The sequence below is a fragment of the Notothenia rossii genome (assembly GCF_949606895.1).
Source record: "Notothenia rossii genome assembly, chromosome: 6".
NCBI classification, from domain to species: Eukaryota; Metazoa; Chordata; class Actinopteri; order Perciformes; family Nototheniidae; genus Notothenia; species Notothenia rossii.
The window spans coordinates 11,363,881-11,389,165 of NC_136909.1; the positions used below are offsets into that span (position 1 = coordinate 11,363,881).

General features: G+C 38.9%; 2 protein-coding genes across 2 annotated transcripts; both read left to right on the forward strand.

Annotated features, from left to right (window-relative positions):
• The first annotated feature begins 627 nt into the window (after nt 1–627).
• On the forward strand, nt 628–11,969 carry LOC307042190 (MOB kinase activator 1A). The gene is made up of 6 exons (XM_079685923.1): nt 628–789; nt 2,370–2,536; nt 3,743–3,836; nt 6,552–6,685; nt 8,014–8,177; nt 10,004–11,969. The coding sequence occupies exons 1-6, from the start codon at nt 776–778 to the stop codon at nt 10,079–10,081; spliced, it is 651 nt and encodes a 216-aa protein (XP_079542049.1). The 5' UTR covers nt 628–775; the 3' UTR covers nt 10,082–11,969.
• Nucleotides 11,970–12,632: 663 nt separating this feature from the next.
• trafd1 (TRAF-type zinc finger domain containing 1) lies at nt 12,633–25,002 on the forward strand. The gene is made up of 12 exons (XM_079685922.1): nt 12,633–13,197; nt 13,838–13,886; nt 13,979–14,114; nt 17,536–17,589; nt 17,685–18,120; nt 18,551–18,844; nt 18,922–18,986; nt 20,719–20,979; nt 21,343–21,481; nt 21,657–21,855; nt 22,776–22,824; nt 23,940–25,002. Exons 2-12 carry the CDS (start codon nt 13,852–13,854, stop codon nt 23,976–23,978), a joined length of 1,707 nt encoding a protein of 568 aa, XP_079542048.1. The 5' UTR covers nt 12,633–13,197; nt 13,838–13,851; the 3' UTR covers nt 23,979–25,002.
• Nucleotides 25,003–25,285: the final 283 nt, after the last annotated feature.

Below are 25,285 nucleotides of genomic sequence, written 5' to 3' on the forward strand. Positions count from 1 at the left end.
TCGAATTTCGCGGATCAATAACTCATGAACATAACGTTGTAAAAATACAAACACCATGACTTTACAATCATAGCAAGGTAGACAACGAGCTACAGAGTCGTTTTTATCAGAACAGTTCTAACAGTTCTAACAGTGCTATCGACTGGCAGCTTCAGACTATTCTCAGGAATTGTCAATGTAATACCCAGCTTTTTCCCCCTTTTCTTTCTCTTGTACGTCATGTAAAGGTTTCTGGTACCTACTTACTGTATATTGTGTATGTCTTGGCTTTATTGTAACTAAAAGAAAAATTCTAAATAAAGTAAGTGTCTACAACTTAATTTCTCTACAGTTACAGTATGGGGGAGAGGTAGTACCAGATGCATTATGTGTGCAGAGTGGTAGTACCAGATGCAGAGTGTTAGTAACATGGATGTATGTTAGTACCAGATGCAGTATGTGCAGAGTGGTAGTACCAGATGCATTATGTGCAGAGTGGTAGTACCAGATACATTATTTGCAGAGTGGTAGTAGGCTACCAGATACATTATGTGCAGAGTGGTAGTACCATGGATGTATGTTAGAGTGTCAGTACCAGATGCAGCCGCCAGGGGGCGACAGTCTGCCGGTGGGCCGCTACAGAGATAGAGGAAGAGCCTCAGAGGGTGCAGTTCATGTTAGCCTCACTGTTAGCAGGCATCGTTGACAAGTGGTTCCTTCTGGGTGATTGTAAAACTAATACCTGTTTACTAAACTAGAGTTGTTATCGAGGCTCTTCGACGACCGCTTCACCAAGATGAGCTTCTTGTTGTAAGTACAATGAGCAGATATTGTGCTTAGTTACGTTGTGGTTAATGTTAGCTACGAAGTTCCATCAGGGGAAGTAACTGGCGTCAAAGTGAGACACCGTTACAGACAACAACCGTTAACCACTGTGAATTCATAACACGTTCAGGTTTAACTTAAAACGCATTTGTATTTAACTTACAATACGTCGCCTTTACTTAATCTGTCATCTGTGTTTATGTGTGTGTTTCCAGCACTCACCAACTTTTTATCAAACGTTAGTTAACTTGGCTAGCATGACGGTTGACGCTAGGTTAGCCCACTTAGCTGATATTATCACTTTTCCATTTAATTAGGCTAGGACAATACGTGTTAAGTTATTGTGTTTCAATTTGCAGACCTGACCTCGTTGGGAGGTTGCTAACCGTCGAATAATGTGATTAAGTGTCTCGTTGTTTACCTGTGGTGTAAAGTAATTAAGTACAGTTACTCAAGTACTGTATTTAAGTACAATTTGTAGGTAGCTACTTGTACTTTCCATGAGTATTTCAATTGTATTGCTACTTTGTAATTTTACTTCACTACAATTCAGAGGTAAATAATGTAATTTTACTCCACTAAATGTATTTAATATCTTTATTTAGTTTGCACATTTGGATTAATAATGTGAAATACAATCACACAACTGGAGTAATATGTGAAAACTACCCTGAAGGTGAAATGGAGAACATGAGTGTTCCTATTATCTTATTATTGAATTGAATCAAAAAGGATAAAAACGGACAGCTCCTTGTTATAGGATATATTAAAAAGAGTCAGCATGGATAGTATTTAAAGGCAAAGTTCTCCACCTTTTTTGGCACTGTGGCAAAAACAAGTAGCATCTCCAAACGTGTTTGTGGCATCCTTGCCAACAGTTTAAAAGGGAGGCTGTGGATGATCATGAAGGATCAAAACCATGGATGATATATGATACAAAAGGGGTTGTATTAATTATGTGTCTCTTAAAACTAAGATGATAAACTTTAAAATACATTCTTAAATATACAGGGAGCCATTGTATGATGCACAAAACGGAAGTCAGATAGTTTACAGATGTTTTTAAAGTCAACTTTTATATTTTCAGTTCTGTTTCAATTTCTATTTTGAGATGTGTATATTGTAGAGTTTAAAATGTCTTACTACTTTTTATTCCTAGTTATGTGCAATACTTTGTTTTACATGCTGCTGCAACGAAAACATTTCCCACTTAGGGATTAATAAAGTACATCTTATCTTTTATACAACCTCTCATTATATTTATGATTAAAACCCAAGAAACAGCATTCTGCACGGTCTGAAGTTTTCACATGTCATGTCTGTATTTGGTTGGCCAATTTATAGTGTTACATTAGTCAAGACAACTAAAAACACGAGCATCTTAACGCCATGTTTTGAGTCATTTCACTATGACGGTTGCCATAATGTCAACTGCTGATTGCTCAAAGCTCACAGGAAGGATCCTCACATGTGGAGGCCCGAGAGAAGCAGCTACTCCTCCACAAGCCTTTCAAACGTGTCACATCACATGACAACTGCTCAGCTCCACTTTTGTTTCTCTGCAGTGGCAATCGCTCATCCAAGACTTTCAAGCCGAAGAAGAACATCCCAGAGGGCTCCCACCAGTACGAGCTACTGAAACATGCCGAGGCCACGCTGGGCAGTGGGAACCTGAGGCAGGCCGTCATGCTGCCTGAGGGAGAGGATCTCAATGAATGGATCGCTGTCAACAGTGAGTTGTTAAATGCAAAAATAAAGCTATTTATAAGATAACATAAGTCAGTCCAGAAACCACAATTTTAAATATCTAAACATAATGTTCCTAAAAGAAGATGGCGCCGGTGATGAGGGCTGCCGTGTCTTTGGATCCTCTCCAACTCTGCCTTTTTTCTTCGTATTATTTCAGTGTTTTATTTGATTTACCTGTACTATTTTATGTGTTGCACTGTTGGAGGAGCCTGTGACCTAAGCTTTCCATTGTCATAACTACACTGTCTGTAGCTATGTACACATGACAACAAAAGCCTTGTTCCTAGGGGTTTAACATTTACACCATTAAGTGGTAAAGGAAGGAACAGATCAAAACAAACACACACATCAATTTGATAAATTATGAGTCAACATATGCAATGTTAGCAGGGGTATTAAAAGGAGAATGATTTTAAACAGAAAATAGAAGACAGTTTACAGAAACTATGAATAGTCATTAGGTGAAAATAGAGCATACACACATGCGGACATGTTTTTATGTTTTGTTTTATTTTACACTAGACCAGACTTGTACCTTGTGTAAAATAAATAAATAGAGAAACAACAACTAGACACAAGTTGTAGTTCTTTATATATCATATGCAAAACCGGATTGTAGTCTTTGTGGAGGCTGTGGCTCAGTGGAATAGTGCGCTGAACTTAGTGTGCTGAACTTTGAATCAGGGGATAGCAAGTTCAAACCCCACTGCAGTCCGCATGTCGTTGTGTCCCTGAGACACTTCCCCCCAAAGTGCTCCTGTGGGGATTGTCCACAGTACTGAGTATGTAAGTCACTTTGGATAAAAACGTCTAACAAGTGACATGTAATAATGTAATGTCTTTGGAAACATACATCTTAGGTTTCAGGTTCCCTCCAACAATGCTCATTAAATATGTATTGAAAAGTAAAAGAAGATCCCATTCATGGCAACCGGAAGGTAAACCTATGTGCTTAATGATAATTATATGAACTGTATACAAACATAACAGAGTTGTAAACTGTTGTAAAGCAGTAAGTAAAAGTATAGTTACAGATGGTGTATTTTGAATTGCTGGTCACACACTGTCTGTTGTATAAAAAGACTAAAGAAAACCACCAAATGTAATTAAGGTGACACTATTTGGTTGTTTATTGTTATGAGCAGGAACCTTTCTAGACAACATTAATACTTTTAACACTTTCTTTCAGCGGTGGATTTCTTCAACCAGATCAACATGCTGTACGGCACCATCACTGAGTTCTGCACAGAGACCAGCTGCTCCGTGATGTCTGCTGGACCGAGGTAACAGCCAACACTGTCCTTTTCCTGCATGCATCAATTAAGTAGTGGTTTTAATAATGCCAAATTAAGGTCAAAATCACCTTCATCTTAAAGGTCACCTATTATGCAAAACCCACTTTTTTCATGTCTTTTATACATAAACATGTGCAGGGGTGCACATAACTGGTACGCATGCGCGCCACAAATCTGAATTGCGTAACGTCACTTGTGTCACTATGCGCCTTTGCGTACCTCAAAACAAAACACATATTTAGTCTACACGTGTTTCTTGTCAACACTCAATGGAGTATACTAGACATGGGAGGCTGTGGCTCAGTGGATAGTGTGCTGGACTTTGAATCAGGGGATAGCAAGTTTGAGTCCCAATGCAGTCAGCATGTCGTTGTGTCCCTGAGACACTTCACTCCTGTGGGGATTGTCCACAGTATTGAATGTATGCATCGCTTTGGGTAAAAGTGACATGTAATGTAATGACATGTCAAAAACCCCAAAACATGAAGCAGCTACGTTGCCGTTTCGCTCCCTGCAAAAAATCTTCTGACTTTCTATGACTGACTGTGCTGGGTGCTGGGCGAGCCGCGCAGGACATAACCGACGGACCTGTGAAGCTTTACAGGAGGCAGAGGCTTAGATCACCGGACGACAGAGTTGTTCACCGTGTGCAAAGGCAGGGTTAACGTCGGTATGAACAACAGAATTGTGCCAAAACTCCGCCAACTGGCTCCAGTGGGAGACTCCTCTGAGCACACTCTGTGCCCCGCCCACACACTGGAGAACTGCGCAAAATCAGCTGATCACAATGTTCACGCTCTGTGGTCAAGCTGCTGCAGTTTTATCTTCAACAAAGTGGAGTTAAACACACAGTTGCAAACTTACTCGGGGTGTTATGGAAGAGTTTGAAATCAGACAGAGGTGGAAGAAGTACTCAGATCTTGTACTTGAGTCAAAGTAGAAGTACCAGAGTGTAGGAATATTCTTTTACAGTAAAAGTATTACTTGAGTAACATTCAAAATATTACTCAAGTAAAATTAAAAAAGTATCATCAAAATATAGTTAAAGTAACAACAGTAAAAGTAGTCATGCTGCAAATTGGTCAATTTCAGAATAATATATATGATATGTTTTCTAATGATTGATCATTAAAGTGTTATCACAGCTGGTAAAGGTGCAGCTAGTTGTAATGACTTTGTAAACTGCAGGGTAGCTTGTGAATTTACTCAAGGTGGAACTACAGTCTGATTTAACACTTGATTATATTTCACATCATTCATCCACATCTGTAAAGTAACTAAAGGTTTTAAATACATGTAATGGAGGAAAGGTACACCATGTACCTCTGAACTGTAGTGGAGTAGAAGTACACAGTAGCATCAAAGTCAAGTAAAGTACAAATATCTCAAAATTGTTCTTAAGTACAGTACTTGAATAAGTGTACTTGGTAACTTCCCACATCTGAAATCAGATATGACTTCAAGTCATGGGATCATTTCTTAGTATTTGATCCTTCCACTTGACCTCAGGAAATGCAAGGACTTCACAGTTTTGGCAACAAGTTTTGGAGAAAGCAAATCGGAGGCTTAAAAAGAGACAGGGAGGTGCATCTTCATCATCTTCATCATCTAGCATGCAAGAAGTGTAAATAGAGGACAGTGAAGGAGACACTGAGAAGGAACACGCTTCGTGTGGGGTGAGTACCAAACGCTGTCTCCTGGTACTCATCTGAGTAACTCACTCACTAAAAGTTATGTGCACCCTGAACATGTGTACCCTCTGTGGAAAGAGATTCTGAAAGTTTCAGGAAAAAAGATTCTCTCTCTCTTTGTCCTGATCCATTTCTATAAAAACCTGTCTGAAAATGAGCTGATCAGATTTTGGACACTTTATGATGTCATAACGATTTTTTAGCCAATAACCAACCAAGACACCCCCCCCCCCCCCCCCCCCCCCCCCCCCCCCCTTATCACCTGAATCTCCTCCTAGAGCTCCATTGAGTTCTTTGTAACCAAATGTCTCTCAGAGGGGCGTGGGGAGGGGCTCCTTATTTTCATCTAAAGTAACAGACAGAGAATCAGCACTTTGGAAACAGGGCTGAAACGGAGGGGATTATGGGTAATGCTGCAATGATCTGTTTGGTGTTTGGAGCCAAACACTTCAGGGACATGTTCTGTATATATCTGAGACCTATAATAATGAAAAACAGTATGATAGGGGACCTTTCAATTGGTAAAACCTTATCTCAGCCAGAATTGGGAAATGACCTTTAATTCACACCATGAAGAGCCCAACTATAGATTCAGATTGTTAGAGGCTAAGACAGCTAAAGTGTATGATATAAAAATGCATTCGAATGAGGAAACAGGATTTAGACGTGGTGTGTGGTCCCTGTTGAGGCTGTTTGGTTAGAATCTAGATGTGGAACTTCCTCTTTCCCCTCTCCTGCCAAGACTGTCTGTGTTCAGTCTGTAATCGGGAGGAAGAGACGGGGGTTCACTTCCTGTTGACATAGCCGCCATCAAGAATAGGATTGTTGCTAGTTTTGCATTTCCCCTGTCCTGCTCTTTTATGATCTCACTTCCTAGATGATGTTATGTCTTGACAGAAAGGCAGAATAAGTGCATGTTGAACAAAGAGCTTTAATTGACATGTCCTTTATGCAAGCTTGCTATCGTGAAATAAGTCAGTATAACAAGAGGTGGCGATCTGTTTCTCTGCAGGTATGAGTATCACTGGGCTGATGGCACCAATATTAAGAAGCCCATCAAATGCTCTGCCCCCAAATACATCGACTACCTGATGACCTGGGTGCAGGATCAACTGGATGATGAGACACTGTTTCCTTCCAAGATCGGTGAGTTATGATTAACAAGGCATTTTCATTTTCAGCAGTTAGGGAACAAACTACAATGTTTAGCACACGTTGTTTCCCAGCAGCAAGTTATTGCATACATTAGGGCTGCTCAATTAATCGTATTTTAATCGCAATTACGATTTTGGCTTGCAGCGATTACGAAAACAACATAATCGAAATAAAACAATTATTTTATTTTAATTTTTTATCGGTTTTTCAGTTGAATTATACTTAAAGTTCAGTGTAATCAACTGTTAAAAACATACTGTTCAACATTTTTTTTTTTCAATAAATGGATGTTTTCAAAGTAAATGGATAATCGTTTTTTTAATAATCGTGATATTGACCCAAATAATCGAGATTATGATTTTTGCCCTAATCGAGCAGCCCTAGCATACATCCCTATCCCATAAACCTGTATGTTGTGAATATTTGAAATGGTTACATTTATCTTCCTTCAATATATTTGTATGTTTGGACTCAACAATGCTTGAATGTCAACATTATGAATGTTATGGAGCTTCAAACTATTCGGTTGAGCCCAAGAAGCAGAACAATGATCTTGGGCTGTGCAATTAATCGTATTTTAATCTCGACTACGATTTTGGCTTGCAACGATTACGAAAACAAATAATGTTTTTTTAGTTATTAAAGTTCAGGGTAATCAACTGTTAAAAACATACTGTTCCCCTTTTCTTTTTTTTCAATGAATTGATGTTTTCAAAGTAAATGGATAATCTTTTTAATAATCGTGATATCAATTATTGACCAAAAATAATCGTGATTTATGATTTTTGCCATAATCGAGCAACCCTACAATGATCCTAAACATAAAGATAAGGCAACCAAGGGAAAACAAAGTTAATGTTGTCGACTGTCAAAGCCAGTCATCTGACTTCACTCCAAATGATCATGTGCCTCACATGCTGCAGATCAGACCGAGGCAGAAAGCCCCAAAACAAACAACAAGTGAAGAGGACATCAGATAATGTGTCAGACTACAACATGTTGCAACATAATGCTAAATGTTGGGGTATAATAAGACTGCAATTCAATCAAATGGACGGTGTCGTAATAATGTGAATGTTCAATATTAAAACTGAACGTTGTTGCATTTAATCTCCTATTCAGTGTTTAATAACAACTTGAAGTGGAGCAGTACAGAGGAAATGTAACCGAATGGGGACAATACGGTCTGACTGCTCTGTGTCTCCTCTCTCTCTCTGCAGGCCTTTTCTAACACTGTCTATCCACATGCTCGCTTTTTGATTACAACACACAAGCTCTTTTCTTGACATCATTGTTTTCCACTGTGCTTTGTCCCACAGGAGTTCCCTTCCCTAAGAACTTCATGTCCGTGGCCAAAACCATCCTGAAGCGTCTGTTCAGGGTTTACGCTCACATCTACCATCAACATTTTGACTCCGTGATGCAGCTGCAGGAGGAGGCCCACCTCAACACCTCTTTCAAGCACTTCATTTTTTTCGTTCAGGTGAGATTATCCTGCTATATAAAAGGATCAAATCACTGCTTTCTTTCTAAAGCCCTGTCATCCATATATGCTCTGCCCATTTGACATGTTGTTACAGGTTTGACTTGCAGGCCTGAGTCATATTACCATAAAACATGTTCTGACTTCTCAGGAACTAGTAACATTTCTGTAATGTTGCTCATATGTTAGAACGAGTAAGTCATATGTTTGTTTAACACAACTAACAACATTTGCAAGCAGTGGCTCAGTCAGTAGGGGCTTGGACTGGGAGCTGTAGGGTCGCCGGTTCAAGTGCCGGACCAGACCTAAAATATGGAGTGTGGACTGCTACTTGGAGAGATCCCAGTTCACCTCCTGCCCTGCCGTGGTGCACTTGAGCAAGGCACCGGACACCCCCCTTCCCCCCCCACTCCCATTGCTCCCCGGGTGCTGTACAATAGCTGCCCACTGCTCCTAGTACTAGACTCCTGGTACTTGGATGGGTTAAAAGCAGAGAACAACTTTCATTGTGTGCTCTGCATGTGAGACCATTAGAGGGTTTCATCCCCCCCAATCTATTCTATTCTATTCTATCAAGCAACACTACATGTATTAAAGGGTCAATGTTTAAGATAAGATAGACCTTTATCAATCCCAGTGGGGGAATTCAGTAGTTTAACAGCAACAGGGTAAGACTGAAAAAAACAGGACAGCACAGATTAATACAATTTAAGGATACAATCAAAGTGATAAATAACTATAAAATAAGAAATGAATTAAAATGAACATATATACATATTTGCTATCGCTTAATTAAATAACTGCTCTCCTTCCTTGCTCAGAACAAAATAACAAGACGTCTTTTTATGGGATGTGGCTGTGAATAATATCGTGTTTCATCCATTATATCTAACGCCCTGCCACGCTTAGTCTGGTATTTGTATCTGTCATGTTGGAACAGAGTCAGTGTGGATTTTTCTGCCAAAGACTGACTTACGCTTTAGAGATTCCTTGGTTACTTCAACAAATGGATACAATTAGCTATTTCCCAGATAGAAGGTCTAACAAGGCAGAGGACACTTCCATGTGTGATTGGTTAAAGCAAAGGTGTCCAAACTTTTTTCACCGAGTGCCACATACAGAAAAATATTGGAAGGGCTGGGCCGCTCTCTAGAGGTATATTGCCTCATACATTCAGTTATAAGTTGGAAAAATCAATTGACACTTGAACATTTTTTAAGAAAGAAACAACATCTCAGCTGCCAATAGGGTTTCATGTATTGTGGTGGCAGCTCATTGCTTAAAACAGAAGCGTCAGATTGCTCATAAGAGGAAATATGAAGGGTGTATTTCAAGCTTGTTCTGTACATTTGTTATTGGGTTTTTTCTTATCAACTTAGATTTGTTAGAAAATGTTTTCAACTTTAATCGACTGAATGTATTTGACATTGGGCTTATTAACCCATGAATACTACTGTGTAATATATTTGAACATATATATTTAAGAAGTACAATATAAGACAAGCAGAAGTTTCATTTGCTGGCCATATTTCATTATACTTTTTTAATTTGCGGAGGGCCGATTCATAAAGGTCCGCAGGCCGCATTTGGCCCCCGGGCCGTAGTTTGGACACCCCTGGGTTAAATGATTTGAGTTGTGCCGAGTTGAACTAAAATATTGTAAGTTAACACTAATTAAGCTCATGTCAATGCTACTGCTTCTTTTGCACTTAACTTTTTAAAGGACGATTACAACACTAGTTAGATTGTGTATGTGCAGCTTAAACATGTTATATGAACTATTTGTAATGTGAACTTATCAGATATTGAATGTTTTTTTCTTGTAGGAGTTCAACCTCATCGACAGACGAGAGCTCGCTCCACTGCAGGACTTGATTGAGAAGCTTGGATCCAAGGACAGATAGACATTTCATCCATTTTTAAAACTCTTTATTTTCCCTCCTTTGTCCCTTTCTGTGACTTCTGCTACCTTTTATGACTTCTAGTCTCAACTCTTAAAATCTGTGCCTTCTTCCTTCATGAACATTTGTACTGTACTTCTCCTTTTATTCCCTCTGGTGTCTATAACGCTGTCTTTGAGCCCTTTTCTCCCATTTGGCCACTCTTGATAGTGTAGTGTAGAAAGAATATTTTTTTACAGGACTGTGGCTAATGACTCCGTTAGAGCAACCTACTGAATTGTTTTATTGGACCAAGAACATTTGGAAGATAAAGTGAAAACCAGCTTCTTCAGAAGAGGGTTAACAGTGTTTTAATTGTCTAAACACTTTCTAGTTATTAATAGGCCATTTTCTTTTTTTGGTAACTTTTAGCTATAGTTATTACAGAGACTGACCAAATATCCCAGTTTGTTTTAGATGTCTATCATTTAGAGTGACTGGAGAGTAAACATGGCAAGAAAAGCAGTGACATGAAACAGGTCTCTGATGAACACAGCCTGACAATCATGTATTGTATCAGGTGTTCTCAGTCTATTATGAAGACGGGCACAAAAAGCACCATAATATACTATGTATCTCTGGGTCAAAAGGCGGTTGTCTATTTCATATCCCAAAAATGCTAATATTATTTCCTTTTGACAAAATTACAGCGCTTGAAAAAACGCCACCATCGAACTGCATTATAGCCATTTCAATTTGGAATCACAATGTTGTGTTTTGCACATTTTTTGGCAGTTTTCTTAATGAAAGGACATAATGCAAGATATGGTGCTAAAGCCATGCATGGCTTTTGGAAACATGACCCCATAAAGTGAGTGAAAATCATCCTGTGGAGCAAAGATAGTCTAATGTGAATTATTTTGTTTTACTTTGAGTTTGTTTTAAGTGGTGCCGAAAATGTGTAGAACTCTGCATATTTGATTGTTCAATGGTGGTACTATTGGTCTCACTAAATAATTCCCCCCTAGATTGTAAAATAAAGCTATAATCATGTGACCTGTGCATGATCATGAAAAGTGACTTAAGTTATATGTAGTTTTTCCACAGATGTCTTTCTCAGTCTTTGTGCATGTCATTGTCTCATGGACATTGACTCCTCTTAACTGTGGCTACAACAGCAGGGCTGTTTGATATGCCATCATTTCACAAACAAATGCAGAGAGTATTCCTATAGATTGTTTGGCAAACTTTGAGCAAGGAAATGTATCCATAACATCCTTCCTGTTTGGACATCAATTCATTTCAGACAATCATTTAACCAATTAAATGCTGTCTAATAACTTGATTCATCACCAGGAACCATTCATTTGTTTATTTTATACTGGTTTACTTTTCAAGATGTTGAAAGCCTTTCAACAATGTGAAATTATGTTTAGGTCTTCTAGCTGCTTGTTAAAAAAAGATCCAGCCAGCAACCATTTCATTCATCATGTATAAGCATATCAATATATTTTACCAGGCCAAGTTATTTCTGAGATCATATTTGGATATATAACTAGTCCTTTCTTTCAATGTAGCCACATATTTTTGAAATGTTTTGCTTTTTCTCACTATTTAGTTTTTAAACCGATGGCATGGAGTTACATTTCATATTAAACTGTAAAATAAATAGTTGATTTTACATTTTTTAATAAAAAACAAGGGCTTGAGAGTTTTATATATTTACAAAATGGTCCAATTATTGGGGGGTCCTTTTGACTGGCAGGAGTTGTAGGATGTGTGCGTCCGAACATTTGCTGTAAATAAAATCAGTGTTTTTTTTCTGAACAAAACTGTGCCTTTATAAAAATGTAAATGTCTGGTTTGACACAGTATTGGAAGATGAAAAGCTTAATAAACACTGTAAGGACAATAGTGTTTTTAATTCTGTGTACTGAAGGTGTGGAAGTCTAAGCAGACAGAGATTGATATGAAACTGTGTAACATTGATTACAATCCTTCTGTAACAAACCAAATGAGTCCACTGTGCAATGGATGAAGAAATATCACGTCAGACAACTTCTGTGAGGCTAGAATATATAATAAACTTTGACACAAATACCAAAACATTTAGACACCAAGTCACCCACTTCCGCTGCAGAAAGGAAGTCAAACCCAACAAGCGGAATCGTTTTTTTCTTCCTTTATTTATTCAAGAACATATATGAACATAATATTATATTGTATACAGACAAGTTGACATAAGGGGTAGACATATACAGAAATAAAGAATTACATAAATGAATGCAAAAAATACGGATTAAAATAAATAAATAAATAAGCAAACATACAGAATCGGACTACTTATTTTATAAAACGATTGCTTAAAGGCAAGCAATGTATATATCACTAACACTTTTATCATAATGTATTTTTTAAAGTATGTTTTTCTAGATAGAAAATAAAGAGACATTTTCCCAACACACGGTATTTACTCACCAATCAAAATCGAGCCTGTTCCGACAAAAGAATACTGTTCCCCCTGAGTTTTGACTGACTGTGAACTATAACCATTAACCTCTGTAATTATTTCTGATCCTCACATATTTAGATGTACATTTTATAGGGCTTAGACTACGTGAAAACAGTATACATTATTGTTTTAGGATGTGGTTTGGTTGTGCCCAAGTTAAAGCAGGCGGTATTCATGTATACGTATGCAGCCTTAGAGACTCGACGCGGGGTACAAGTTACTCTTTGTCAACAGAGCAAGGAGGAAATAACGAACTGTTTCCAATATATCATCAAATAGTTAGCTTAGCTGTCGGGTTTATTTTTGGTTTCATGATCTCCAGAGGTAAAATAATTGACACACGGTAACAACAGAACGACTGTGCTCGCTTTTCTTGGACCGGGCGGCACATTAGCTTCTTAGCTTGGTCGCTGTAAAGTTAGTTAGCTGAAATAACGCTACGTGGTGGTTGCTAACGACATATTTAGTGTGAAGCTACGCAGCTAGCTTAAGGAAACAAACACGGTTAACATCGTCCAACTTGTTGATGTGGATCGGAATGCTTGTTGACCAACCTTGACGGGGTATTTCCTTGTTAATCCAGGTTATCGTTGTCAGCTAACGTTAGCTTCCTGCCGGGAAACACTGGGTAAGCAAACCGAGAGAGAGCTGTCAAGCAGCCTCTTTACATCAGAGTATTCATTGGGCCAGAGGTGGGAGAAGTACTCAGTTATTGTACTTAAAAGTACCAGAGTGTAGGAATACTCTGATACAAGTAAAAGTCCTGCATCAAAATCTTACTCAAGTAAAAGTACAACGATATTCGCATCACAATATGTTTTAAGTACTAAAGTACTCATTATAAGGAGATTGGTCAATTTCAGAATAATATTAAATGTTTTGATTATAATTATTGATGCATTAAAGTGATATCAACGCTTATACATGTGCAGCTAGTTTAAATTACTTTCTATACTGCAGGTTATCTTGTGAATGCTACTCCAGGTGTAACTAAAGTCTTATTTCAGTGATGATTATATTTCACATCATTAATCAAGATCTGTAAAGTAACTAAAGGTTTTAAATAAAAGTAGTGGAGTAGAAGTAGATTCTGTACCTCTGAATTGTAATTGAGTAGAAGTACAAAGTAGCAAAACATTGAAATACTCAAGTCAATTATTATTATTATCATTATTAAATAATGAAGATGCCCAAAACACTATCTTGTTATATCTCAATCAAGCTGTTTTTGTCATAAATAAATAAATAACATTACTCTTTTTCTATAGGCTGCAGTAAAGCCATGGCAGATGAAAATACACACTTCTGTGGCAATTGGTAAGTATGAGAACGTTTCATTGTACACACAAGTCATCGATTAATTTGATACTGTCAGGACTGTTTTTTATATTTGTCTTTACCTTTTTTAGCAAACATGACATTCCAGAGGCTAACTTCACGACTCATGAGATCCACTGCAGAAGAAACATCGCACTGTGCGACATTTGCCAGGAGCCGGTGCCCAGGTCCGACCTGCAGGAGCACAAACAGCAGGAGCACGCTCAGGTAAAATATGAACATCAATACTGGATATATTTGTTACCTAACTCCAGCAGTAGATGTGTGCTGCTTCTCAGATGAACTGTATTGCTGGAAAGATGCTGCGTCCCGTGTTTGAGTAGAATCAGATTTCATGCCAAGTGGGTTAGCGCATACGATTTTAAATTGCCTTGGTGCATACATAAACACAAGATTTAAAATAAACGATTATAACATTAAAGGGGACCTATCATGCAAAATGCACTTTTTGATGTCTTTTATAGATAAATATGTTTCCCCCCTCCCCGGTGTGTTAGGGAACTCACGCAGCATCAGAAAATAAAACCCTCTCTTTTCCTCCGTACCCAAATCTCTAAAAAAGGGGCTACAACGGAGCTGATCCAGATTTGTGTCCAATATGACGTAATATCGGAAATGTAGGCTTGCTTTACACCCACGGGCCTATCAGAAACAATGCCTGACTGTTTTGGACGTAATATGGTCGGTGCATGTTTACATTAGCATCACTAACACTCAGAGCTAACCTGTACTGGATAGAGCATGTGTGTGAAGATTATGTGTGAAAAAAATGTGTTGTCCTTGTGTTCACCTAATGTCAATTCAGACATCATGACACGATTCCGTCTGATAAATGCTAAAGACCTGGAAGACATTATTCAACATCTGAAATCCTCCTCCTGTAGCCTCGATATTATCCCAACAGGATTTTTCAAAACTGTTTTTCATTGCTTGGCCTCAGATATACTACACATAGTAAACAAGTCTCTCCACTCGGGTGTATTTCCACAGGCCCTGAAAACTGCAGTAATTAAACCGCTCCTAAAAAAGCATAACCTAGACGCAACCGTAATGAATAATTACAGGCCAATATCAAACCTTCCCTTTTTAAGCAAATTTATTGAAAAAGTTGTTTTTCAACAGTTGAGTAATTTCATGTTTTTAACTGACGGTTTTGATGTGCTTCAGTCGGGCTTTCGACCAAACCACAGCACTGAGACTTCACTTGTTAAGGTCTTAAATGACATCCATTTAAACACAGACAGTGGCAGAACATCAGTGTTAGTATTATTAGATCTCAGCGCTGCCTTTGATACTGTTGACCACAACATATTGCTAGACCGTCAAGAAAACTGGGTGGGAGTTTCAGCAACAGCTCTGAATTGATTTAGTTCCTACTTAAAGGACAGAACAAACTTTGTCTCAATAGGCAATTATAAATCAAACATGACAAATATGCCATGCGGGGTTCCTCAAGGCTCCATCTTAGGACCTTTGCTTTTTAATATTTATATGCTACCACTGGCTCAAATTATTAACAACAGCGATCTAAGCTATCACATCTATGCAGACGACACCCAGATTTATTTTTAAATTACACCGGGAGACTTTTCTCCGATTTTAGAACACTGAGCAAGTGCATTGAGCACATCACTGACTGGATGACTCAGAACTTTCTCCAATTGAACAAACAAAAAACTGAGATCATTGTTTTTGGAGCAAAGAAGGACCGATTAAAAGTAATCGAAGAGCTTCAGTCGGCGGACTACAAAGTAACTCATAAAGCTAGAAATCTAGGTGTAGTGATGGACTCAGACCTGAATTTTAACAGTCACATTACAACAGTTATTAGGTCTGCATACTTCCACCTGAAGAACATATCTAGGATTAAAAAAACTAATGTCGCAACAGGATTTAGAAAAGCTTGTCCATGCTTTTATTTTCAGTAGACTCGACTACTGCAATAGAGTATTCACAGGGCTCACAAAATCCATCAGAAAGCTGCAGCTGATTCAGAACGCTGCTGCACGAGTCCTCACAAACACTAAAAGAGTGGATCACATCAGTCCGGTTCTGAAGTCTTTACGCTGGCTTCCAGTTGACCAAAGAATTGATTTAAAAATACTATTGCTAGTTTTTAAATCACTAAATGGCTTAGGAACGAGGTATATAAACGATCTCCTGCATAACTATGAACCATCCAGGAGTCTCAGGTCCTCTGGGTCGGGTCTGCTCTCTGTTCCGAGAATAAGAACTAAGCATGGAAAAGCAGTGTTTAGCTATTATGCCCCGACAATCTGGAACAAACTGCCCGAATCGTGCACGTCCGCTGAAACACTTCCTATTTTCAAATCCAGACTAAAAACATATCTATTTGCCGCTGCTTTTAATTGAGCTGCTCATACTCACACTTTTATTCACGTATTCTGTACCCTGCCGTGTTTATTTATTTATTTCATTATCTTTGCTTTTTTATGCCTGTTTTTAAATGCCATTTAATAATGTGTTTATGCTGTATTTCTTCTTAATTGTCTTTTGTTTTTATGTTGTGAAACACTTTGAATTGTTGCGTGCTGAAAGGTGCTATATAAATAAAATTGCCCTGCCTTGCCTTGCCTTGAAGAAGCAGGAAATAAAAAGGAACTCACCTTGTGGTACAACCGGCAAGAGAGAAAGCCTTTGAGCTCCATACTGTTTCAGAAATAATCCTTGATAATCCATGATATGGCGTTTCATCACCGCAGTATTTAGTTTAGACAGTAGCTGCCGGGTCCCGCATGAGCTCAGCCCCCTCCTTTTTTTTAATCAATTTTCTTTTTTTTAAAGCTTTATACCCAAAATCAGCACTTTTGAAACAGGAAGTGAAACAGAGGGATATGAGGCATGGCTAGAATGGGTGATCTGTTTGGTATTTTGAGCAAAACACTTCATAGACATGTTTTTTATATATTTGTATATATCAGAGACCTATGCTATTGCCTAAACATAGCATGATAGGTGCACTTTTAGACATAGACAACTATTTACATACCAAAAAACTAGGTACAGTTTACTATGACAAAACACTGAAATCTGTGCAGATATCAAGAGAGGTAGCTCTGCTTAAAAATGAAAGCTCCCGATGTCTTTGCTACAAAGATACAAACAATAATTATACCTCTCTGAAACACAAAGGGTGGACAATGGGAGGGTTAAAAAGTGATTTGTTTCCACTTCAATCTGTTGAAGCCAGAAAATTGTAAAGATAACCTTTGACCCCTGTTTATTGTCATGTCTCATGAGTAAAAAGGTTGCCTGTTTTGATCAGACGTCCATGCGATAATGGCCAGGACAGAAAAACACTACATTCTGTGGAAGGAACTCTTGTATGTTGTGGACACTTATACTCATGTGCTTTATTGCCAATTGAGCAAGTCATCTGTTATCATATAAAGAACGTGTATTATCAAAATCAGTTTCTGCTGCTGTTTGTAACATGTTCACTTTAAACTTGTTAATGCAACCTCCGTGGAAAATCTCGTCAGTGACCAAATTCTTCAATCATGATTAACCTCGAACCCTCATTCCAAAGAAAACAGCTGAGAAGAAAGCCACGTCAGAATGTTACTGGATGATTGTATCTTTCAAATCATTTTCACTTTCCTTTCAGATTACATGCAAGTGTGGTCTAAAGATTGAGAAGAAACACTTCGATGTTCACCAGGTATTTCTGCAGAAGCTTTTACCCACTCATAAATAATGCATCCATCTTAAGTCATTCCTGAAGTGATGTTTCTTTACGATGCTTGTTTCTTTCAGAGCTTCGAGTGTTCTCAGCGGCTGGTCCCGTGCCAATTCTGTCAACTGGAGATCATTTTCAGTCAGTCCAAAGAACATGAAGATTACTGCGGTGCGCGCACTGAGCCTTGCCCAGTCTGCAAGTGCAACGTAATGTTGAAGGAACAAGCCGTGCACCCCGTGTTGTGTGGAAGCCTCACTCCGCCCCAAGAGAGGAACAACAGCCGGACGAGTCGCAGTCCGGTGGATTCTCAGCCTCCAGGGGCTTGGTTTGAAGCCCACTCCATCCGAAACCTCCTAAGAACCCAAGAGAGAGGCACAAAAAATAATAACATCAGTGCAGCCGATCAGCAGGGCTTCCCCCGGCCGTTTGACCCCAGACTCTACAACACCTCGAGCGGACCTCAAGCCCCAGCTGACTGGAAGAACACTGTCCCGGGAAATACATTTAGCCACTGTGAGTTTATCACTGACCTATTGATTATTACATATAAGTAGGGGGTAGAGCACCCACCGTGCTTTTATAAAATATATATATAAACATTGACCAATAATTGACCTACTTTTTAAATGTTACACAACCTTTAAAAGCTATTTTAGGAGCCCTGCAGAGTTTTAATTAAACAAACAAAAGTGATATTTACAACATTTTTCATTTGGGGTAAAAGACATAATTATGGTAAAAATAACATCTTTATTGATTCAATTTAAATGTGATGTTTGTCTGATCAGCAATAATGAACTTTTTATCACCAACATGGAAACAAATGTGGGTTTAACTCTTTGATAAGAGTTTATCAAAACAGAATGTGTTTCTCTCCTGTTACTGTGACCTGAAGCTGCACCTTAAATTGTTATTTGTAATAACTACATGTTATGTGTTGTAGTGCTGGGTCCGTCAGACTTCCTGAACAGCAGCAGCAGCAGCTCCAGCAGCAGTGCGTGGCCTCAGAGTGAGCTCAGGCTGGCCGAGGATTCCTCCGGCCTGGACTACATGCTGGCTCTCAGCCTGCAGACTGACGGAGAGCCGGGGGCCGGGGGCGTGGAGGGGAATCTGTGGAGCGGAATCTGGGACCACAAGATCGAGAAGCCCTCTGTTAACTCTTCACTTTGTCCGCCCAACAGCAACTACTCAAATTTCACTACAGTCACAAGCCCAGTCCAGGAACAGGATCAAGCCGGTAAATATTAGTGTTGATAAGAATACTTAGATTTATCCTGTTGTCAGTTTGTTAAACATTTTCTATTGATTTCATAGATACCATGCTGCCTTGTGAGTTCTGTGAAGAGCTGTTTCCTGAAGAGGACCTCATTCTGCATCAGGTAAGAGATGGGTTGGTGGGATAGATAAGGGACAACAAACATTTTTTACTAGGATCCCCTGAGTGAAAATGAAAGCATGAATAAGACGTACTCGCCGAATGGTCACTGTGCTCACAGAATCCTTGATATATCCGAAATCACTACATTCTCAATACATTCTGGCCTTGAGAAGTGGCCTGAAGACTGCCATGTGTGACATTTATATATCAAATGTTGGCCTTTAGGTTATAATATATAATGACTCTAAAGCACATGTGTCAAACTCAAGGCCCGGGGGCCAAATCAGGCCCTTGGTGGATTTAATTTCGGCCCGCAGGATCATTTAAAATTACTATTAGATCTGGCCCGCCGGTATATTGCACGCACACCTTCACTCCATCCTGAGGGTTTCCTCCGCTCAGAGTCTGAGCCCAAACATTGATGAACTTGCACCCAAGATGAGATGCCAAGTATCTGGCTTGAACTAGCATCACAGAGCAGCACACTGAGTTTAATGGATGTTTCCTTCTGCACTTTTTTCTCACGACAACAGGACATGTTTGGTTTTATCTTTGAGGGAAATAGTTTTTTTTAAGCCGTTATTGGCCTGTGGAAAAATGTAAACATAAGAAATGACTCTGGAAAAGCTGCAGAGAGAGCCATAAGAAATGAATGCAACTGATTATTTAATGTTTAATGTTGTTTTTATAGGCAATAATTTAAGCTTTGTTAGTTCCAGGTTTAATATGTGCAATAAGTTCATTTCAATACGTTTTGCAATAAACATTGAACCAGTCCGGCCCTCGACTAGTACCCATTCTTTTATTTTGGCCCACTGTGTATTTGAGTTTGACACCCCTGCTCTAAAGGTTGTTATTGCATACGCTTGAAGCTGTCAGAACTTCAGCTGTAGGCAGAGAGTTAAAAAAAAGAATAACCCACAATTGCTGCTGATCCTTTTTTAGTGTAACTAAAGTCATTTGATATGAACATTAAAAGTGACAATAGACCACATTTTCATGTCGATGTGTATATCAGTAGGGTTGGGGAAGACGTTTTTAATTCCAGGGCAGTGCATCATATGTGCATGAATGATGACATGACAACAATTGGAACCTGACTGACAGATATAACCAGGCTAACAGACTTGTTCATTCTGCATACCGAACACAGGACGACCTGCTGATGTTTCTGAATATTTTAACCTGATTCACGCACAACTTTCAGTTTAATTTGATCTTACGGCTCTGTCAATCAGTTGAGGAATACATCCGTGTATGCACAAATCTAATCAGTTCAATCTGCTCAAATCCAGTCAGATATCACATGACATGCAGACATGTGTATACCTTTCTTTATCTGTTGTTCCAGAAGGTTCACAGTCCAGTTACAGCCTTTACCTATTTATTTATTTTTCCAATGTTTTTTATTATTATTGAAGAATAGACACAATCATACATGGTCACAATTCAGACAATGATCTTCATCCATTTCCAATTTTAAACCATCACCACCCCCCCACCCATCGCCTCCCCTCCCACCCCACCTTGAAAAGTTGAATACAACATATTGATTCCATGTTCAGGTGTATAGCCTTTACCTGTTTTAACGAGCCGCCTTGTAATCCTTCTAGTTAGGGACACGATGAAGTTTTCACTTTTTCATTTACCTTTTTTTAAATGTTTGTTTGCAAGTGCAGGACTAATACAGGCATTCTGATTCTGATCCCCTTCTCCTCTCCTCCATGTTTCAGACTGGGTGCAGCCCCGCCTCGGCCTTTGCGTCCTACAGCAAGCAGCCCTTGTCCCCCCCTAAGGACGACAGGATGAGCAGGAATGCTCCAGGTTTGATGCATGACATCCCCGACACCCTGGCCTCCAACATCCCCACCTTCCACCGCTCCGCCTCCCCGGCCTCCTACAGTCCTCCAGCCAGTCCACTAGAGGGCGACGTGGTCATCCCCTGTGAGTTCTGTGGCGTGGCTCTGGAGGAGGCCGTCGTCTTTCACCATCAGGTATGTTAGAAATTATGACAGTCTATCATTCTTTAGAAATAAGTTCACCATCATAACGTTTTGACCTGTTGCTGTATTTAATGCAATTACACACAAGTCAGTAATGTGCAATATACCCTCATTCATGCTTGATTCTTTCTTTCAATTTATTTACAACCTGCAAACAGTACCAGCTACCTCTTCAAAGACATACTGCTACTCATTTTACTATGTTGAGATCCTCTGCTATTTGTTATTTTTACTTATTGTGTTTGTTATAATTAATACAATTAATAACTTCAAAGAGCCTTTCTGAATATGTGTTCATAGATTTTGAACGTTGCAACTGCTAATGATCATTTTAATGTGGGTTTTTGTATCCAGGACAAATGTGACATGCGTCCTCAGAACGCCCATCCGCTGAACAATCTCACTAAATCGTCTGTCAAGAAGACACAGAGCACTACTAATGACGCCTTTAGCCAGATGTGTCCAGATTTTCAAATGAGAATGAATCCCCAAGGTAATGTATACAATGTTTTTGTCATAATGAGAAAAAAAAGCATTGAAACAATGATGCAAAGGTTATTATCTCTCTGACAGTGTTACCAGACGTTACTAATCACCACCTATAATCCAGTTTTGAGGACATTTTTTACTCAAATATGCATATTGTGTATCCTGTGTTTCTCACATAGCTGACTTCTCGCAAGAGCACTTTGGATTCGACAGAGACGCAGCACCGCTAAGGGAATGGCCGAGAGGCTACATTGGACTTCCGAGTCAAAGGAAGACATCCAACTGTGATCCGAACCGAGCTCAGGCCGGCCGGGAGGCAGAAGGATCTCAGTCCTCTCTCAGTGACGCTGAGCAGGCCGCTGCTGCGTCTCTAAAGGGGTAAACGAACGCTCAATGGATGACTTTTATTTTGTTTTTGTTTTTTTTTCGTTTGCAAATCTTACACAGAACTTTATTGTTCTTTAAATATGTACAGTTCGTAGCAAAGCGAGTTGCCATTTTCTTTTACGTTTTCTCTTCCTCTCATCTTAACCCTTAGATGCACAAGTGGGTATTTTTGGACCTGGTGAGGTGGTTTTCTTTAAATATCTTTGCAATTACATTGTTTTATCATCTCATATTCCAGCTATTCCTCAAAAAAAATGTTTGGGATATCATGCCATTCAGATTTTTAATTTACATTTTAAGAAATTGTAGTTTTTGTATTACTACCCCAAGCTTCCATAAGTGGGTCAAAAATGACCCGCATGCATTTTCTATGGAATTTCGAATATTTTTCAAAATGTAAAACAATTTCTAAATTATAAATAGTGAAAAATGTAATTTTAAATATTTCTAGTGTGAACCAAAATATAATACTAAGTTTTATACAAGTGATTTTTTTTTCTTAACCGAAATGACAAAAATGGCATAAAAACACATTATTCTAATACGGGTCCTTTTTGACCCACTTATGGAAGAGTGTAGGGTCCAGTCACTCGTGCATCTAAAGGTTAAGGACACACCCAAAAATCTTCTCTTTTCTCTTCCTTCCCCTACGTACTTTTCCAACTTCATCCTTAACCACCTTTTATCCTTCTGAGCAAGATATCACATCAACTTCAACAGGAAGTTTAATATCTTGCACTGACCGTCTATTTCAGTCTTCAACAACATTCTCTTATTTCCATCTCTAACCAGTCTTTGACTTATTGTTTGGTCCGACTTGACCCAGTTAAAAATCCTCTATCAAATAACGATTTGTTCTTTGTGTTGGAGAATGTTATTTATATTCTAATTTGAATGTGTTTGTCCATCAGAGTTCATCTACCAGAAAATAAAGAAGGCAGAGGGAGTTCATTGACAAAGGTACACCTAGATTCTTTAAAAAAAGAGTTGATGATAATGCTTTGTTTGTATTTGTTTTGTCTTTGGACTGTGACAGTACTTTACCTACAGTGTATAAGGATGTATAAGCATAAAGGTTTATCAAACAGCCATCATACACATGCTTATTTATCAAAAACGATCTATTGTGATTTATAAATCTTAGCAAAACACAACAGTATGTAAATGATGTTAATATGTTTACATGAGGATCATAACTCTCTCTTACTGTCATGATAATATTTAAGTTGACAGACGTGCTACTGCCAGGATATTAAGCTATAAGCTTTTTGTAACATGATTGCTTTAAAGAAGAATTTAAGTACAGTGTAAGCTCTGCCTTAAAGGGCCCATGTCATGCTTTTCCGGTTATCACCGTAAGCGGTGTGCAGAGTCACAAACCCTCAAAGTACACTCTGTAGTGAGTAAAACTCTAACACAGAAAATACCTGTCTATGCTGCCCCAGAACGCCTCGTTGGAGATTTCTCTTTTTCCATTTTTTTCTTCCGGGAACCAAGTGACTTAACGACGACCCCTCTGTGGATAGGTGAAAATGGACCAATCCATGGAGCCGTTACGTTAAGTCCGCGGATTGGTCCAAATTGACCAATCCCGGACTTCCACCCACACACACACACACACACACACACACACACACACACACACACACACACACACACACACACACACACACACACACACACACACACACACACACACACACACACACACACACACACACAATCTTTTCTCAGCTGCAGCTCCGCCGATTTCTCCTCCCTGGGACGGCGGGACGCTGTGAGTCGGTGTGTTCGGGATGGTTCTCAGAGGGCCACTGGGCTCATAGGGAGGGGGGGGGGGGGCAGAAGCTCCAACAAGCTGTTTAGGACAGAGTGAAATTCAGATAATACACATACTACACAGAGATGCTGTATGAGAAACCGATGAGATTTTAGAAAATTGCACTATATAAATGTATTTTAGTAGACCTCAAGAATGGAATTATGATCAATGGCCATGACATGGGACCTTTACGGTGGATTTTCCCTTTTTATTCCACTCACCACATGTTTGTCTCCATTTCTTCCATTTGCAGTTACCCAAGAAGCAAAATGAAGAGCAGCAGGAGGAGTGAGAGCGGGAACATGTGGAGAAAAACTCAAACCAAATCTCCCTCTGTGCTTTCCATATATCTTTCTGCACACTTCTGAAAACAAATAATATACCAATCTGATAAGTGCCTGTGCAACAATCTAGCAGTTTATATTCTGATGAGTTTTACTATAAAAGCCTCGGTAATTAATTTGGTTAATTAATACATGTCAAGATTTGTTTCAAATGTTTGTATGTCTAACATTTAGCCCTAAAATATAAATGATAAAAGCAGTTGTATTTGTGCTGAATTAGATGTGGTTGTAAGTCGTGTCATGGCTGATTAGTAACATTGAGAACATCGAACCAAGAGTCGCTGTGCGTTTGTCTAACCTGACCTTTACCGTGTTAGTTCAGACGAGGACATGTCGTTTTCCTCCAGGTTTGCCAGTCCTTTCCGGCTCTTTCACAGTGTTCCTGGTGGTTTCTGTACCTCTATGTCACCTGATGCACCTTGATAGATTATTTTGTTAAAAAAAAAGGGCTTGAGGAACAGATTTGATGCATCTTTGACCACACAAAACATCAACTGTGTAATTGAACATATGTCTTTTTATACTGTTAAACATTTGTCTTTAATACTCTTCGTTCATATTTAGATTTTTTTAATCATACCTATAGAACTATATATGTGTTGTTATGATACGATGGCTTTTGAAGCAGTGTCACCTGTCCAATCCTCTTTTTAGGTAGTATGAATTAGGATTTTAAGATTGCTGAGATGTATTTTGTGTGTAACATAGGTTCCACTTTAGCAATATATAAGATACGCGACCGTGTGCCTCAGACGGCTGAGCCTTCATATCTAAAGACAACGCCTGAGTGTTTTCCTGATTATCATCCAATCATCCACCTCGGCTAGTGAGGAGAAAAGAATCAGTGAAATCTCCTCGCGGTGTTGCTTTGGACTGAAGGCACTCAGGGCACACGGCTGACTATCCTGTTTAAGAACAACTGTCTTCATGCTCTTTGTCTTGTGAGGCTATTAAATGTTTAATGAGGATGTTCATGGCTCCAGTTTGTAATCTGTTTTTTCACCTTTTTATACGTCAAGATACCTTCAGGTAACCAAAACGGCATAGAAGGACGGCTGAAATATATGTATATCTTTAGAACACTTTCCAATTCCAGTGTATTTTATGTGCCACTTTTCAATCATCAATCAATCAATGTTTATTTATATAGCCCAATATCACAACTGTTACATTTGTCTCAGTGGACTTCACAGTTTGTACAGAATATCAGTATGACAATACGACACCCTCTGTCCTTAGACCCTCACATCGTACA

Bases quoted from the DNA above. Each gene is read 5' to 3' on its own strand.
- trafd1 (XM_079685922.1), top strand. From the start codon at position 13,852: ATGGCAGATGAAAATACACACTTCTGTGGCAATTG. The intron at 18,987-20,718 runs GTAAGAGATGGG...TCCATGTTTCAG, and splicing joins AGGACCTCATTCTGCATCAG to ACTGGGTGCAGCCCCGCCTC. The intron at 21,482-21,656 runs GTAATGTATACA...TTTCTCACATAG, and splicing joins AATGAGAATGAATCCCCAAG to CTGACTTCTCGCAAGAGCAC.
- LOC307042190 (XM_079685923.1), top strand. The intron at 2,537-3,742 runs GTGAGTTGTTAA...ACTTTCTTTCAG, and splicing joins TGAATGGATCGCTGTCAACA to CGGTGGATTTCTTCAACCAG. The intron at 6,686-8,013 runs GTGAGTTATGAT...TTTGTCCCACAG, and splicing joins ACTGTTTCCTTCCAAGATCG to GAGTTCCCTTCCCTAAGAAC.